The sequence below is a fragment of the Octopus bimaculoides genome, chromosome 2, assembly GCF_046866305.1.
Source record: "Octopus bimaculoides isolate indiv1 chromosome 2, ASM4686630v1, whole genome shotgun sequence".
Classification (NCBI taxonomy): domain Eukaryota; kingdom Metazoa; phylum Mollusca; class Cephalopoda; order Octopoda; family Octopodidae; genus Octopus; species Octopus bimaculoides.
Window position 1 is genome coordinate 168323165 of NC_142929.1, and position 15485 is coordinate 168338649.

The 15485-nt window shown below is 39.5% G+C and overlaps 1 protein-coding gene across 1 annotated transcript in view; it reads right to left on the reverse strand.

Moving 5' to 3' along the window:
* Positions 1 to 15485, reverse strand: part of LOC106881522 (alpha-L-iduronidase) — a 23668-nt gene continuing 8183 nt past the window's right edge. The window contains exons 8-15 of the mRNA XM_089348055.1: positions 15040 to 15292; positions 13704 to 13773; positions 11668 to 11801; positions 10729 to 10850; positions 9058 to 9183; positions 7285 to 7361; positions 3386 to 3495; positions 1 to 226 (exon numbers count right to left, since the gene is read on the reverse strand). Of these exons, the coding sequence (XP_089204181.1) occupies positions 126 to 226; positions 3386 to 3495; positions 7285 to 7361; positions 9058 to 9183; positions 10729 to 10850; positions 11668 to 11801; positions 13704 to 13773; positions 15040 to 15292 (993 nt within the window). The 3' untranslated portion in view covers positions 1 to 125. The remainder of the gene's footprint in view (positions 227 to 3385; positions 3496 to 7284; positions 7362 to 9057; positions 9184 to 10728; positions 10851 to 11667; positions 11802 to 13703; positions 13774 to 15039; positions 15293 to 15485) is intronic.

Below are 15485 nucleotides of genomic sequence, written 5' to 3' on the forward strand. Positions count from 1 at the left end.
TTTTTGATAGATTTTTAATGTGAAAATATATTTTGAAGTCTATTCATACATTTGAAATATAATTTTAGAGGTAAGGACAATGAAATTCAATGTAGAAATGTGGGAAAATGAAGGTCCAAGTAAATTTAAGAAGAGTAATAAAATGGTTTTGAATATTGTCCTGGTTGATTCCAGTAGTTCACTGCTTTAACACGGTAATATCCTGTCACCAATGTAGAATTATTTCCTGAAAAAAAATTATGAAATAAAATAAAACTTCAGTGAAGAATCTTCACAAACAATGACATTTAGAAAATGTTACTTTCCTCTTAAGGAAAAAAATGGCCCAGATATGTAGGAAATATGGGAATAGTATGTTGTGACTGACCACAAATGTGTATGGGGAGAGGGTAATATGTTTGTGAAGAATGAGTTTGATGTGTGATAGGCAGCTATCACACAACCTGGATTCAGAATATGAGTTCAGGTTTAATGTCAAGGTCATCATCATCATCATTTAACATCCATTGTCCATGCTGGCATGCGTTGGAGAGTTTGATCAGGCTGGCATGCTGGAAGGCTGCACCAGACTCCAGTGTGATTTGGCATGGTTTTCTGCAGCTGGATGCACTTCCTAACACCAGCCACTCTGAAAGTGTAAAGGGTGCTTTTACATGCCACCAGCACGGGTGCCATTTGTGTGACACCAGGATGCCAATTTGCATGACACTAGTATCTGACACAACCGCAATTTTGCTCGGCTTGATGGGTCTTCTTCTCAAGCACAACATAATGCCAAAGATCTCAGTCATTGCCTCCATGGGGCCCAACACTCGGAAGGAACTCAGCCACTTTGCCTCTGTGAGGCCCAACGCTCGAAAGGTATTCTTGACATGCCACCAGCACAGGTGCACTTGGCTTAACAGGTCCTCTCAAGCAGAGCACATCACCAAAGATCTCGATTACTAGTCATTGCCTCTATGAGGCTCAAAGTTTGAAGATCATGTTTCACCATTTCATCCCATGTCTTCCTGGGTCTACCTCTACCACAGGTTCCCTCCACAGTTAAAGATTGGCATTTCTTTACGCAGCTGTACTCATCCATATGCATCACATGACCATACCAGCACAGTCATCTCTCTTGCACACCACATCTGATGCCTCTTATTAACTTTTCTCTCAAGATGCTAACACTTTGTTGAACATGCACATCCAGCAAAGCATACTGACTTCATTTCTTTCAAGCCAACACATGTCCTCAGCTGTCAGAGCCCATGTTTCACTGCCATGCAGCATAGGTGAATTATGATACACTGTGGTTTTATATTTAAACATTTCTACATTCCAAAATGATCTAATGCCTATTCTCAACTGTTAGATGAAATGAAGTGACAGAGTAAAGTGTTCTGATCAAAAATACAATGAAATGCCTGCAGTGGATTTGATTCATAACCATGAATAGGTATTTCAATACTCCATCCACTCAACCACTTTACCTTTCCTGTAACTACTTACATGAATTTCTCTAAGGTTTATTACATTAAAAATATTAAAACACTCTGACCACAGTACACATGTAACCCCATTTTCTAATGAATTTCTATACTGCACCTTGCTACAAATTTTCAGCTCAGCATACAATGTTACATCATGAGCAATGAGGATGTGACAGAGCATGCAAGGAAGTCTCAAACCAGACTAAACTACAATTCATCCACTCATCATCATCATCATCATCATCATGCTAGCATGGTTTGGACGATTTGACTGAGGACTGGCAAACTAAATGGCTGCACCAGGCTCTAATCTGACCTGGCAGAGTTTCTATAGCTGGATGCCCTTCCTAACGCCAACCACTCCGAGAGGTTAGTGGGTGCTTTTACATGCCACCGGCACAAGGGCCAGTCAGGTAGTACTGGCAACAGCCACGCTCAAATGTTTTTTCACGTGCCTCCGGCACAAGTGCTAGTAAGGTGACACTCGGATGGTGCTCTTAGCGCTCCACTGGCACAGGTGCCAGTCATCGAATTTGATTCGATTTCAATTTCACTTGCCTCAACAGGTCTTCGCAAGCAGAGTTTAGTGTCCAATGGAGGAAAGGTATGCATAAGTGGGCTGGTTACACCCCTGGCATAGACCACAGGTTATGGTCTCACTTGGCTTGCCGGGTCTTCTCACGCACAGCATATTTCCAAAAGTCTCGGTCACTGGTCATTGCCTCGGTGAGGCCTAAATTTCGAAGGTCATGCTTCACCACCTCATCCCAGGTCTTCCTGGGTCTACCTCTTCCACAGGTTCCCTCAACCGCTAGGGTGTGGCACTTTTTCACACAACTATCCTCATCCATTCTCACCACATGACCATACCAGCACAGTCGTCTATCTTGCACACCATATCTGATGCTTCTTAGGTCCAACTTTTCACTCAAGGCACTTATACTCTGTCATGTATGCACACTGACATTACACATCCATCGGAGCATATTGGCTTCATTCCTTGTGAGCTTACACATGTCCTCAGCAGTTATAGCCCATGTTTCACTGCCATGTAGCATGGCTGTTCACACACATGCATCATACAGTCTGCCTTTTACTCTGAGCGAGAGGCCCTTTGTCACCAGCAGAGGTAAGAGCTCTCTGAACTTTGCCCAGGCTATTCTTATTCTAGCAGCTACACTTTCAGCACACCCTCTCCAGCTACTGACTGAGTTGAAGAAACTATTTGGTCAATCCAAAAATTTTTCGTCAATAGCCATCAAGCTAAAAGTCTGAGCAGAGTTGAACTAGGAGTCTGTTAACTAAAAAAGTAGTCTCCACTAATTTTTTTCACTTGACTATGAGTAAATTTTTGTAACTCATTGAGCTTTTAAATGGTCACTATTGATGATTTCATCTGCATAAGCACATCAAAAAGAAATTTGTTGTCATCTCAAGATGTAAGAGATGATTTGAGCCCAGCACTACAAGCTAAATGCTATAACTCTACTACTTACAATAACAAACTGAAGCACTTTTGCATAATAATTAACAGAGTTCTACAATTTATTTCATCTCATTGTAAAATATATTGCAGTAATGTGACAGGATCAGGATACAAAATTAATTACTTTTATATGACACAACACTTTTATACTTTTATAATTCTAACACTTACAACATCCATTCAAATACTGAATAATATAAAGTGATTGCTGGGTTAATGAACAAAAGGATGGATGTTTATATATGGATTATATATGTGTGTGTTATATGTAAGTACAAATCAGGTACACTCCACGCAGCACCAAACTGTATATTTTGCAATATTATGGATCAGTATCTACTCCAAGATTTCAAGCTATAAAACTTCTTGCTCTCATTGCTCATTATTAAAATATCTTTATGTATGTCCCAACAATTTCACTTACCTGAAGGCACAAACATAAAAGAATTCACCACAGAATCTTGTTGATTAATTCGCCTGTACTGACTTTCAGTGTCTGATTTTGATAACTCTACTTCATATCGCAAGATGCATCTAAAATTTAAAATATACATATAACATTATAAATTACTTCAAATATTCTGGAAAGGAAAGATGAAATAATCTCCTAATTTCAGCTTCATTTATTGATAGCATAACTAACTGAAGTTAATATTGATAGCATAACTAATTAACTGAGGGTGAATGGTTAAAATACTGAGCTACTATTCCATGTGGACATAATTTCAAAAGCTAGCTAGGGTGGGAGCTACCATCTCTTATTTTGATCATCATTATAACCATTCTAACCAGTGACTAAATTTTCTTCTCAAAGGTAATAACTAAAAATTAATATGTTTGTAAGATAAGAAGGTATGTTTCTGTTTGCTTTTTTTATATTTCATTTCTTGTTATATATCTAAAATACTTTTGGGATCCTAAACTAAATGCTGTGCCATATTTCATTTTGTCTTTGAATTTAGCGTTCAACTCTATTGGAGTTGGCTTTAACTTTGGTCTCTCTAGTAGTGTATTCAGATCATTTGGTTAACTGTATCTACTTCATATAAATGTCTGAACTTGTGCAAAAGTTTGAAATCAACCTTGTCGTCATTGTTGTCACCATCACCATCATCATCATTATTATTATTATTCAGGTCACTGCCTGGAATCAAACTCGGAATCTTGGGGTTAATAGCCCATGCTCTTAACCACTATGCCATATGCCCGTGGGCAATTATGGAGTGAATTTTAGGGCTTATAAATCTAATATTCTCCTATCCTTCTTAAATACCGGTTCCCATGTGCTGTTCATATCTGCACTCGGTCTGCTTCGGAGGTTGTTGTGTCCTAGCATATGTGCTGCTTCTTTTAGTTTTCGTATTTTCCAGTGGTGTTCTCTGTCTATTATTTTAACTCCATCCTACAGGGGAAAGTGGTCTCCATTTTTCCATACATGATCAGCTATACCCAATTTATCAATATCTCCCCGTGTCACAGCTTTGCAATGTTCCTCTACCCTTATTTTGAGGGGGCGATATGTTTCACCTTTGTATAACCTACCACAGCTGCATGGCATGGAGTACACGCAGTTTTTGGTCTTATTCTCTTCTATTGGTGGTTTTACTCGAAGGAGATATCTGTGAAGTGTTGTATTACTTTTGAATACTGTGCTGATGTCATATGGGCCGCATATCTTTTGTATCCTTTCGGACAGGTTTTTCACATAGGGTAGACAGACTGTGGACAGTTTATCGGTTTCATCCTCTCTTTCCTTCATAATTGGAGTGGAGAGTATGCTTTTGGGGTAGTTGTTGCTTAATAGATTGTTACTGAGCTTGATCATTTCTTCGTGGTGGGTATCACAGTTGCTACTTATATTCATTGCTCGATGTTTTAGGCACTGAGCAATCCCTCTCTTTCCACTGTATGGATGGTGGGAGTTGAAGTTGAGGTATCGTCCAGTGAAGGTCGGCTTGCGGTATACATATGTCTTGAATCCATACTTGGTGCGTGTTATTAATACGTCCAGGAATGCTAGCTGATTGCCTTTTGCTTTCTCCATTGTGAACTGTATGGATGGCTTTATTGAGTTCACATGATCTAACAGCACTTGGACATCTTCCTGGTGGGGCCAGAGTATGAAGGTGTCATCAACATATCACAGCCATAGGGTTGGTTTTAGTATTGTTGATCCAAAAGCCAAATTCTCAAAATATTCCATGTATATGTAAGGACTACCGTGCGAACTCATAAAGGAGAAATGGTGACGAATGGAAAAATAGAGGACTCCTTTTATTTAAACGCGTCACACGGTCGAACACAAAATATATATATCAAATGATGATATACATGATATGTTATACGATGATAACATAGATGACCAGTAATGAAAGACCACAACCGTATAAGATTAATAACAGAAATATTTATTGTAGCGTTAAAGATGTATGTCTGTGTGAGAGTGTGAATGCGACATATAAGAACATAATCAAAGACAGGCCGTCGTACAAAGAAAAGTATGTATGTGAGTAATACATGTGTGTGTATGTGAGTTATTACAGCAGATAGAAAGAGAGTCAATAACACGTGAGCAATTATACCAGTTCTTAGGTACACATTAGTATGAGTCTGTATGTGAAGTGAGTTGGCTGTGTGTGGCAGAGCTGATCACTAGTTGTGATGTCGTGGCATCGATGCTGGGCCGTGATTCTTGTTATACAGATGTTCGTCGTTGGCTGTGATTTCTTGTCTGTTTATTTATCGTGGTGAAGCTGAGTCACCTAACAGAATCGAAGAGAGAGATGTACCGCGGTGGTTTGGATTGGTGTATATAGTAAGTCGTGTAGACGCTGGTGGTGAAAAGGCTGCTTGGTAGTAATCGTGTTGGTCATGACGATGATGCTGGATAGTAGTCGTAGACTCTTGTTGCTGATGTGGCGACGGCGGCGGTCATCGCTGGCTGGACGAAGCTGTTGAAGTGGTCGCTGGCTGATTGTTGCTGCTGCTGTCGTGTGGTACACGGAACAGTCTCTAAGAGAAACTGAACCGAGACCAATTTGCTGGGTATGAGTTGCTCTATTTAAGGCGTTAAGGGGGCTCCAAGATGGTAGTAGGAAAACACTATCACGTGACCTTATTAAGGGTTGTGATTGGTCAGTTTGCGTTCTGGCGGGAACGGTTCGAAGAAGTTGCCGATTCGAATAATGATCAGTCACGTGATGACAAGTTTGATGTTTTCCGCTACGTCCGCGTTTGTTTATATTTAAATGGGAAGAATGGCGATAGCAGTTTTGTATCTAATGGCGGTAGGTAGTTTCACTACATATATATTGGCTATTATCGGTGATAATGGCGAACCCATAGCTAAACCCTCTTCTTGTCGATATATGTGTCCATACTGAAGTAGGTAGTTTCTACACAGAAGGTCAACATTTCCATCAAGTTTCTTATTGGTATACTAGTGCGTTCTTTTAGATGGGCATCTGTCATTAGTTTTTCTTGAATCACCGATAGTGCTTCACCAGTTGGGACTTTGGTGAACAGACTTATCACATCTAGACTTACCATCTGGTTGGATTCAATGGGGGTATCCTTGATCAATTCTGTGAAGTAGGTGGAATTCTTCACGTATGATGTTGACTTTCCTGCTAATGGACTGATTATATCCACAAAGAAAGCGGCTCAGTGGATGACATGCTGAACCTCTACAGCTCACTATAGGTCTTAATGGAATATCATCCTTGTGAATCTTAGGAAGACCGTACATGTGTGGTAGTTTACTGTAGTGTTGAGTCAGTTGTCTGTACTTCATTGGTGTAAAGTGATCCTTGTTCTTGATGAAGATCTGTGACAACTTCCTCTCTGTTTTCAAAGTAGGGTCTTTCTTTAGTTTGCTGTAGCTACCGTCACTTATAAGACTTGCCAGTTTTTCCGAGTAATCAAACTTGTTCATCACCACTGTAGCATTTCCCGGAATTGTCACTCTGTAGTCTTTTGATAGCGAACGGTTCTTCCTTAGTGATGTTTGGTTTGGGAAGTTTTGCTTTTTCTAGTACCTGTCTCACTTCCCACCTTAGTTCATCTCCCTGAGCTTTTGGTATCTTTATGATGAAACACACACTCATATATATATACATCCACACATGTATGAGTTATTTGACAGTTTTTACTTTGTCCCAGGCCTACCTTGATCAATCAGATTAAAGGTGTTCTAGCCAAAGCTATCCCAACTTTTACAGAAAGAAACTGTGTAACAAACAGTAAACAGGAGCGTTCCAGTTTACAGAATACAATGAAGAATATAAAAAATATAACCATCAGATAACTATCTTTCATACTTACTTTGTTCCAATGAATTTATCAGACCACACCACTAACACCTGGCTAGAAGTTACTTTATACACTTGGACAGCCGATGCCTGTAAGGATGAGAAAAATTTTTTTTTTCATTTCATTTTTGTTTCATGAAAAATATGAAATCTGCTTCCCAACCACATGGTTTCAGGTTCAGTCCCACTGTGTGGCATCTTGAACAAGCATCTTCCTTGGACTGACCAAAGCTTTGTGAATGGATTTGGTAGGCAGAAACTGAAAGAAACCCATCATTATGACTCAATTTCTGTCTATCAGCCCTTTCCCGCTTATTCATTCATTCCACTCTTCGTTCTTTCGTTCCCCCTGTCTCACATTTCCTTGCCTTCTCTTCTTGCTCACTTTCCCTCCACTGGAGGCGACAGTGGTGGTGGCAGCAGCAGTGGTGAGACCGATGACAATGATCATGACAATGATCATGACAACAATGACATGTATGTCAATCCTGGTACTGATAGTAATAAAGATAAAAATTCTTACTAATTTTGACACAAGGCCAGCAATTTTGAGGGAAGGGAGCAAGTTCATTACATCGACCTCAGCTTTTGATTGGTACTGATTTTATTGATCTACGAGGGAGGAAAGGCAAAGTTGACCCCAGCAGAATTTGAACCCAGAATGTAATAATTTGGAACAAATGCTGCTATGCATTTTGTCCGATGTGCTAATGATTCTGCCAGCTTTCTGGTGAGGATAATAATGAAATGTAAGTAGGAGAGACTGGTTGTGCTGTTGTAGACGATGGTGAAGATATCAGTGATGATAATCATGATGATGACGATGATGATGATAATCATCATCATCACTGATATCTTCACCATCGTCTACAACAGCACAACCAGTCTCTCCTACTTACATTTCATTATTATCCTCACCAGAAAGCTGGCAGAATCATTAGCACATCGGACAAAATGCATAGCAGTATTTGTTCCAAATTATTACATTCTGGGTTCAAATTCTGCTGGGGTCAACAAAAATGACGATGATGATGGTGGTGGCAACAGCAATAATAATGATTATGACAGCAACTATATTAGTGGAGTTGATGATGCTGACAATAACAATGATGATAAGACAGCAATGACAGTGAAGATGATGGCAATGAAATTAATGACAATAATGATTTTAATGACAATCATCATCATCATCGTTTAACGTCCGCTTTCCATGCTAGCATGGGTTGGACGATTTGACTGAGAACTGGTGCAACCGGATGGCTACACCAGGTTCCAATCTAATTTGGCAGAGTTTCTACAGCTGGATGCCCTTCCTAATGCCAACCACTCAGAGAGTGTAGTGGGTGCTTTTACGCGTCACCCGCACGAAAACGGCCACGCTCGAAATGGTGTCTTTTATGTGCCACCCGCACAAGAGCCAGTCCAGGGGCACTGGCAACGATCTCGCTCGAAAACCCTACAAGGCCAGTCAGGCGGTACTGGCAACGGTCACGCTCAGGATGGTACATCTTATGTGCCACCCGCACAAGAGCCAGTCCAGGGGCCCTGGCAACGATCTCACTTGGCTTGCCGGTTCTTCTCACGCACAGCACATTTTCAAAGGTCTCGGTCAGTAGTCATCGCCTCGGTGAGGCCCAATGTTCGAAGGTCTTGCCTCACCACCTCAGCCCAGGTCTTCCTGGGCCTACCTCTTCCACGGGTTCCCTCAACTGTTAGGGAATGATCACTGAGATGATAATGCAGAAGAGAAGAAAATAATGTGTGAAAATCTCTATGTAATGGTTACCTGTCCTGGTGGGTGTGGTGCTTTGGAACAGATATGAACAAGTAGTAAAGCTGGAGCCACAAAGGATTGTAGTTTCACTGTGATAATTCCAGGCTTTACAACACTTTTATCTATGACATTGGGTCCCTGTAAATAAAGCAACAATATATCAGTCTAAAAAAAAAAAAGAGTAGTTACAAAACATGTTGAAAATAAATTACAATTACTGGTCATACTGTTGAGTAATCCCAGTCAGTTCTGCTGAATCAAACTTACAAGGCAAAAGGTTAACAATTCAATGATTAAGAGCAATACACAGGCCCAGTGCAGTGTAGGAGACTGAGTATATTATGATATGGGCTGTGGTAAAGCAAGAAGAACATGTGTAAAAGTTGATAGTTGTAATAGAGACATTAGTCTCTCTCTATCACCTTTCAACAGCATTATATATTAAGGAACAGTAGAACAATTTAACAACATAATAAAAATAAGTTTTATTTTTTTGATGATGCTTGGTTATATAAATCCTGTGTCACTCAGCTTAGCAGCTGCTGATTAATTTGTAATCGGTATTGGAAGATTACGAGCTTCCTTAATGCATGCCAGAGGAGCAAATAGCTATCATATTGATAGCATCGTGGTGAAGAGTGCTTCGATGAGGAGCGAGGTGTTGTCACGTAGAAGGTCTCGCGCTCAACTATCTAAGAAAGTGAAACCAACTCTTTAAGTACTAGTTTTACTACGCATGCGCACTTGAGGGGCTTTCGGTGGCGAAGTCCCTTGCGCATTCGCAGAATAGTACTTCCTCAATGGCGGCTATAATTTCGCGCCACTACACATGTATCTGTTTCGTATCAAGACAATTACCCTACTAGGACGATTCCAACGATGACAACTACCCTCAGAACAATTACCCCACCTTGGTTAATTACCCCACTCTCCAATATATTAAGAAGTTTTAAATCATCATCTAAAAGTGCAAATTATATGCGATTCCTTGCAAATATTGTATCACATTTATGTTTTCATAATTGCTAACTACAGCTTTAATATGGGCTGAAACATTTAAATATTTCTTTCTAGATGGCTGTTTAGCAAAACCCGTCAAGGACTGAGTCAAATATTTGTTGTAATGCTTGTTCTCTTTTGATATATTTTAAAAACTTCTAAATGTTTGGGTGGCAACAACCAGCATTTGGTAAAAAAAAGACTATTGTACCACCCTGCCACAACATTGTTTGTTCTTGGAAGTTCATCCAACATTCTGTTGTACATATTCCACAGATCCATTCCAAACACTGGTTCTCGCTGTCTTCCTCTTTGACATGGTCGTCCTAAGTATGTATCCTCAAAGTAATCTTGCAAGGAACATGTTTCTGGTGGGAGTATTTCACACAGGGTTTCAAAAGGTTTTCAACATCACAAGTAGGAACAAAAGCTAGTGAGCAGGCAGATTCATTGCACACCAGGCAAAATGGTGAGCAACATTTTACCCATCTTTATGTGAGTGCAAATTCTGCCAAGGTCAGCTTTGTCTTTCATCCTTTGGGGGTCGATAAAATAAGGTCAGTGTAATTAACTGACCTGCTCCCCAAAAATTGTAGGCCTCAAGCCAAAATTTGAAACCGTTATTATTTTATGCAAAATTAGTTAAAAAAGAACAAGACACACAAAGGTAATTGAAGGAAATACCTCCTGTTGACGCATAGCATGAAATTGTTCCTTGGTTGGATAAGAAGGTTTACCCATCTTCTTCCATAGCATAAAAGGATTCCCATAAGTGTTGTTCATCTTGAATATTATCATGTAGAGATCTTGAAAAATATACATTAAAAGAAAAAAAAAACACAAATATATAGTGCGTGAATTTATTTGGCCCAAAAAAATTTATCGTCCCGAAATATAACAATCTCCGATTCAGCACACGATTTCACATCAGGAATCTTGCAAAACCAATACAAATTCACTTTCCATTTATTTCTCAGTGTCAAAATTTATGTTGCACTTCTAAGACCTAATCTCTGACATAGTTCCACTGCAACTCTAACTGCTTAGTTGCAATGAAATTGTGTCAGTGTCCAGACTGCAGTTATTGCAGTGGGATAATGCAAGTAACCTGATTGCAGTTGTGCAATATGAATACTGACATTTCAAGCAATAAATATAAATAAATAATAGATTTTAAGTTTCTGTATGATTTTAAAAGACTAAAGTGACTGTTCACTGATTAGTTACTTCAGTTTCAATACACAGTCTCAGCTCAAAGGACTGGTTAGAGAAGTACAACTTGGAAACTACAATACTGTTATATTGTAGAAGAAAGAGAAGGGGATAGAGGTGGAGATAGCAGCAGCAGTGACAGTAATTGATAGTGAGTCTTGTAGCTAAGATTTAATTTAAGAGAGATGAGGATGAATTGTGTCTGCACCACCACCACCACCACCACCAGCATGATCACAGTGGCTGCTTCTCATCTTCCTTACATTTTATACCTTCTGATCTCTCTATCTCTCTCTCTCTCTCTCTCTCTCTCTCTCTCATGTACACAAACAACTTCTAATGTATGATTCTAATAATGAATAATGGAATCTGATGTTTAGACTTGTTATTTCTTTTTTAATGATTTCTTACCTCTGCTTTGGGAAACTGGAGGATCAATGAATATCTTAACTTCTACGCTTTCTCCATCTTGTTTGATATTTCTCTCTTCTAGCTCTCCTGGTCCTGGATCAGTGGCATTGTACAACAATAAACATACCTGGAAGCTAATAAGATATATATATACATGAATATATATATACATATATATATATATATATATATATATATATATATATATATATATCATCATCATCGTTTAACGTCCACTTTCCATGCTAGCATGAGTTGGACAATCTGACTGAGCACTGGCGAACCAGATGGCTGCACCAGGCTCCAATCTGATCTGGCAGAGTTTGTACAGCTGGATGCCCTTCCTAACGCCAACCACTCTGAGAGTGTAGTGGGTGCTTTTACGTGCCACTGGCACGAGGGCCAGTCAGGCAGTACTGGCAACAGCCACACTCAAATGGTGTTTTTTACGTGCCACCTGCACAGGAGCCAGTCCAGCAGCACTGGCAACAACCTCGCTCAAATGCTTTTTCATGTGCCACCGGCACAAATGCCAGTACAGTGATGCTGGTAACGATCACGCTCAAATAGTGCTTTTTACGTGCCACTGGCATGGAAGCCAGGCAGCTGCTCTGGCAATGATCACGCTCGGACAGTGCAGTTAGTGCTCCACTGGCACGGGTGCCAGTCATTGAATTTGGTTCGATTTTGAATTCACTTGCCCCAACAGGTCTTTGCAAGCAGAGCTTAGTGTCCAATGAAGGAAGGTTGGCATGGATGCCAGTCCGCGAATTTGGTTTAATTTCAATTTCACTTGTCTCAACAGGTCTTCGCAAGCAGAGTTTAGTGTCCAATGAAGGAAACGCACGCATAAGTGGGCTGGCTACACCCGTGGCAAAGCCACAGGTTATGGTCTCACTTGGCTTGCCAGGTCTTCTCACACACAGCATATTTCCAAAGGTCTCGGTCATTAGTCATTGCCTCAGTGAGGCCTAACGTTTGAAGGTCGTGCTTCACACACAAACACACACACACACATATTTCTATTGATACAGAAGCACAATACTTATGTTTGTTTATATATGTCAGTGCAGTATTGGTACATATTTAATTAACTCTCACTTGAATCTGCCTCTAATGAAATTTAGAAAAGCAGTGCTCATGACCATTTACAGAACTTTCAAGACTGGTGGTAGGGAAAGAGATATCCCCAAACCTCTCATCACCCTTGTTATGTCCAATTTTCACCCCTGGGTCCACACCAATCCTATGCCCAATCTTTCCTCCTCAGAACATTGGTCCTTTGGAATCTTCTCCCTTGCTTATGTCTTTCCAGCAAGTGTCGACTTGCAACTGTTTAAACAGAACAGTAATGGCATCAGTCTTGTCAGTTTTCTTTCCCTTTCTTTAGCCTCAACAGGTAAGAAAAAAATGCCTTAATGTAGTTGCTTGACCCATTAAGACTAGCAATCAAACGACTCCAAAATAATGCCTTTTTCCCATCCAGCAGTTTTTTATCCACTGTTGGGTGAAGTCTCAATATTGATACTGAATGCAGTCTGACTTTCATGCAGGTCAATCAAAGGTTGGATGGGATGCTCCTGCAGTTATATGGTTAGCTCTGACTATTAAAACTTAGCTAGAATGGCTCAGAATGCAAAGAAGTGAAACCATTACTTATAACTCTTAAACTTACTATCAACCTTAAAAAAATGAAAAAGCAAAACTGACCTCATCAGAATTTGAACACAGAGTGCAGAGAATTAAAATGAATACAGTGAAGCATTCCACATAATGTTTTAATGACTCAGCTGATTTACAATCAAGCTAAATGTTATTATTATAACACAGCTTACTGTCTGGAAAATGAAAAGACAAAACTGAATAATGTAATCTAGAAAAATAGAATGGTCATGATTGGAAAATCTTCATCATTCATATCTCTTAAGTGAACCTAGATATAAACAACAATTTTTTCTTATACTGTGCATGTAAAGCATCCAGCAATAAAGTAGCATAATGTTCTAATATGCATTAAGATGTATGTCATTCCTCACCTGTCTGACACTGCAGATGCCACAGGATAATGAACTGAGCCAATTCCTCCAAAATCGTTAGTTGAAATATCTGGAAAAAAATCTCATGAATCATTATCATCATCATCAAACATAGACAGATAGATAGACAGACAGATAGATAGACAGACAGATAGATAGACAGACAGATAGATAGACAGACAAACAGATGTGTGTGTGTGTGCCACCTTGGTTAATGCTCCTCTCCCAGCTGAAGGGGTGTTTTGTCTTGCAAATTACTCAGTGACCCTATCGGTGCTGGTGCCACAAAAAAAGCAGCTGTGCTGGTACCACTTAAGGAGCACATGTGACGGTGCCACATAAAAAGCACATAAAGTACGAGGCCTTGGTCAGCCTGGACTACAGTAGAGAATACTTGCCAGTGGTGGCCAAACAGAGGAACTGAACCCCAAAACACATGACTGGGAAAAAAGTTTAACCACACAGCCACACCAGTGCCTATATCATATATATATATATATATATATATATATATATATATATATAATCATTATCATTTAATGTTCATCTTCCATGCATGCATGGGTAGGATGGTTGACAGGAGCTGGCTTGGTAGAAAACTACCCAAGGCTACTGTGTCTGTTTTGGCAGGGATTTTACAGCTAGATGCCCTTCCTAACACCAACCACTCTGCAGAGTGGCAGTGCTTTTTACTTGGCACTAGCACAGGCAAGGTTAGTTTTGGCATGGTTTTTACAGCTGGATGCCCTTCCAATCGCCAAACACTTTACAGTGTGGACTGGATGCTTTTAATGTGACACCAGCACTGGCAGGATAACCAAGTAACTCACAAGACAAGAAATTATGAGAGGAGCAGTGACATTTGAGGAGGGGAACTTGTGTCAGAGTATGGTCTTATAAGGATAAAACACCCAATCTTTCTACTGTTTTCACAGCAATACTGCATTCGAAATTTACTTTCTTGTCTGCAAAATACAAAATGCATTCAACACTTCCAAAATTTGTTTATTAAAGTTTGTTTATAGAATGTTGTTGCCACACACACACACACACACACACACACACACACACACACACACACAGATATATAAATATAGATATAGATATATATATATGTATACATGTGCATAAGTGGCTATACTTTGTTGTAAATATCCAAAACAATGCCAGTAAAGTAATGACATTGCGGTCACACACTGTACATGGTGTGTATCATATTTAGCTAGTTCTAATCCAATCAACTGACAGGATCTGTCTTCATTGCTTGGGTGTTAGATAGGAATTAGCCAAATATGAACTACATAATAAATTAAAATAAAAGTAAGAAAGAACATACTAGGAACATGATGTTTAGTAATATTGACATTCAGTTTTCTGTTGCCAAGGTAAGCCAACAGCATCATAGCAGAGTATACTGGTTTATGCACAAACTGCACATGTGGTGGTTTTGTGTTATTCATCTGGAACCTGGCAAGCAGAGTGCGCTGAGTAAACTGGTGTGGATAATAGCTTAAGAATGCATTATCATTGCTCAATAAAGTGAAATTCATGTGTTTCAGAAACTTCCTTTGTTGGTGGAGGGCAATTACCTGACAAAAGAATATATATATAAAAAAAAAAAAGCATAAGCATACTGAGTGAATACATAGTATGTTTAAGTGGTTAAAGATTAATAATGTTTCTCGACCATCTTTTACATATGGAACCCTTTGGTTCGTATTCACTCAGATGGATCTCAGCGATTCAACATTTAAAACAATCCTATTATATTTTTATGATTAA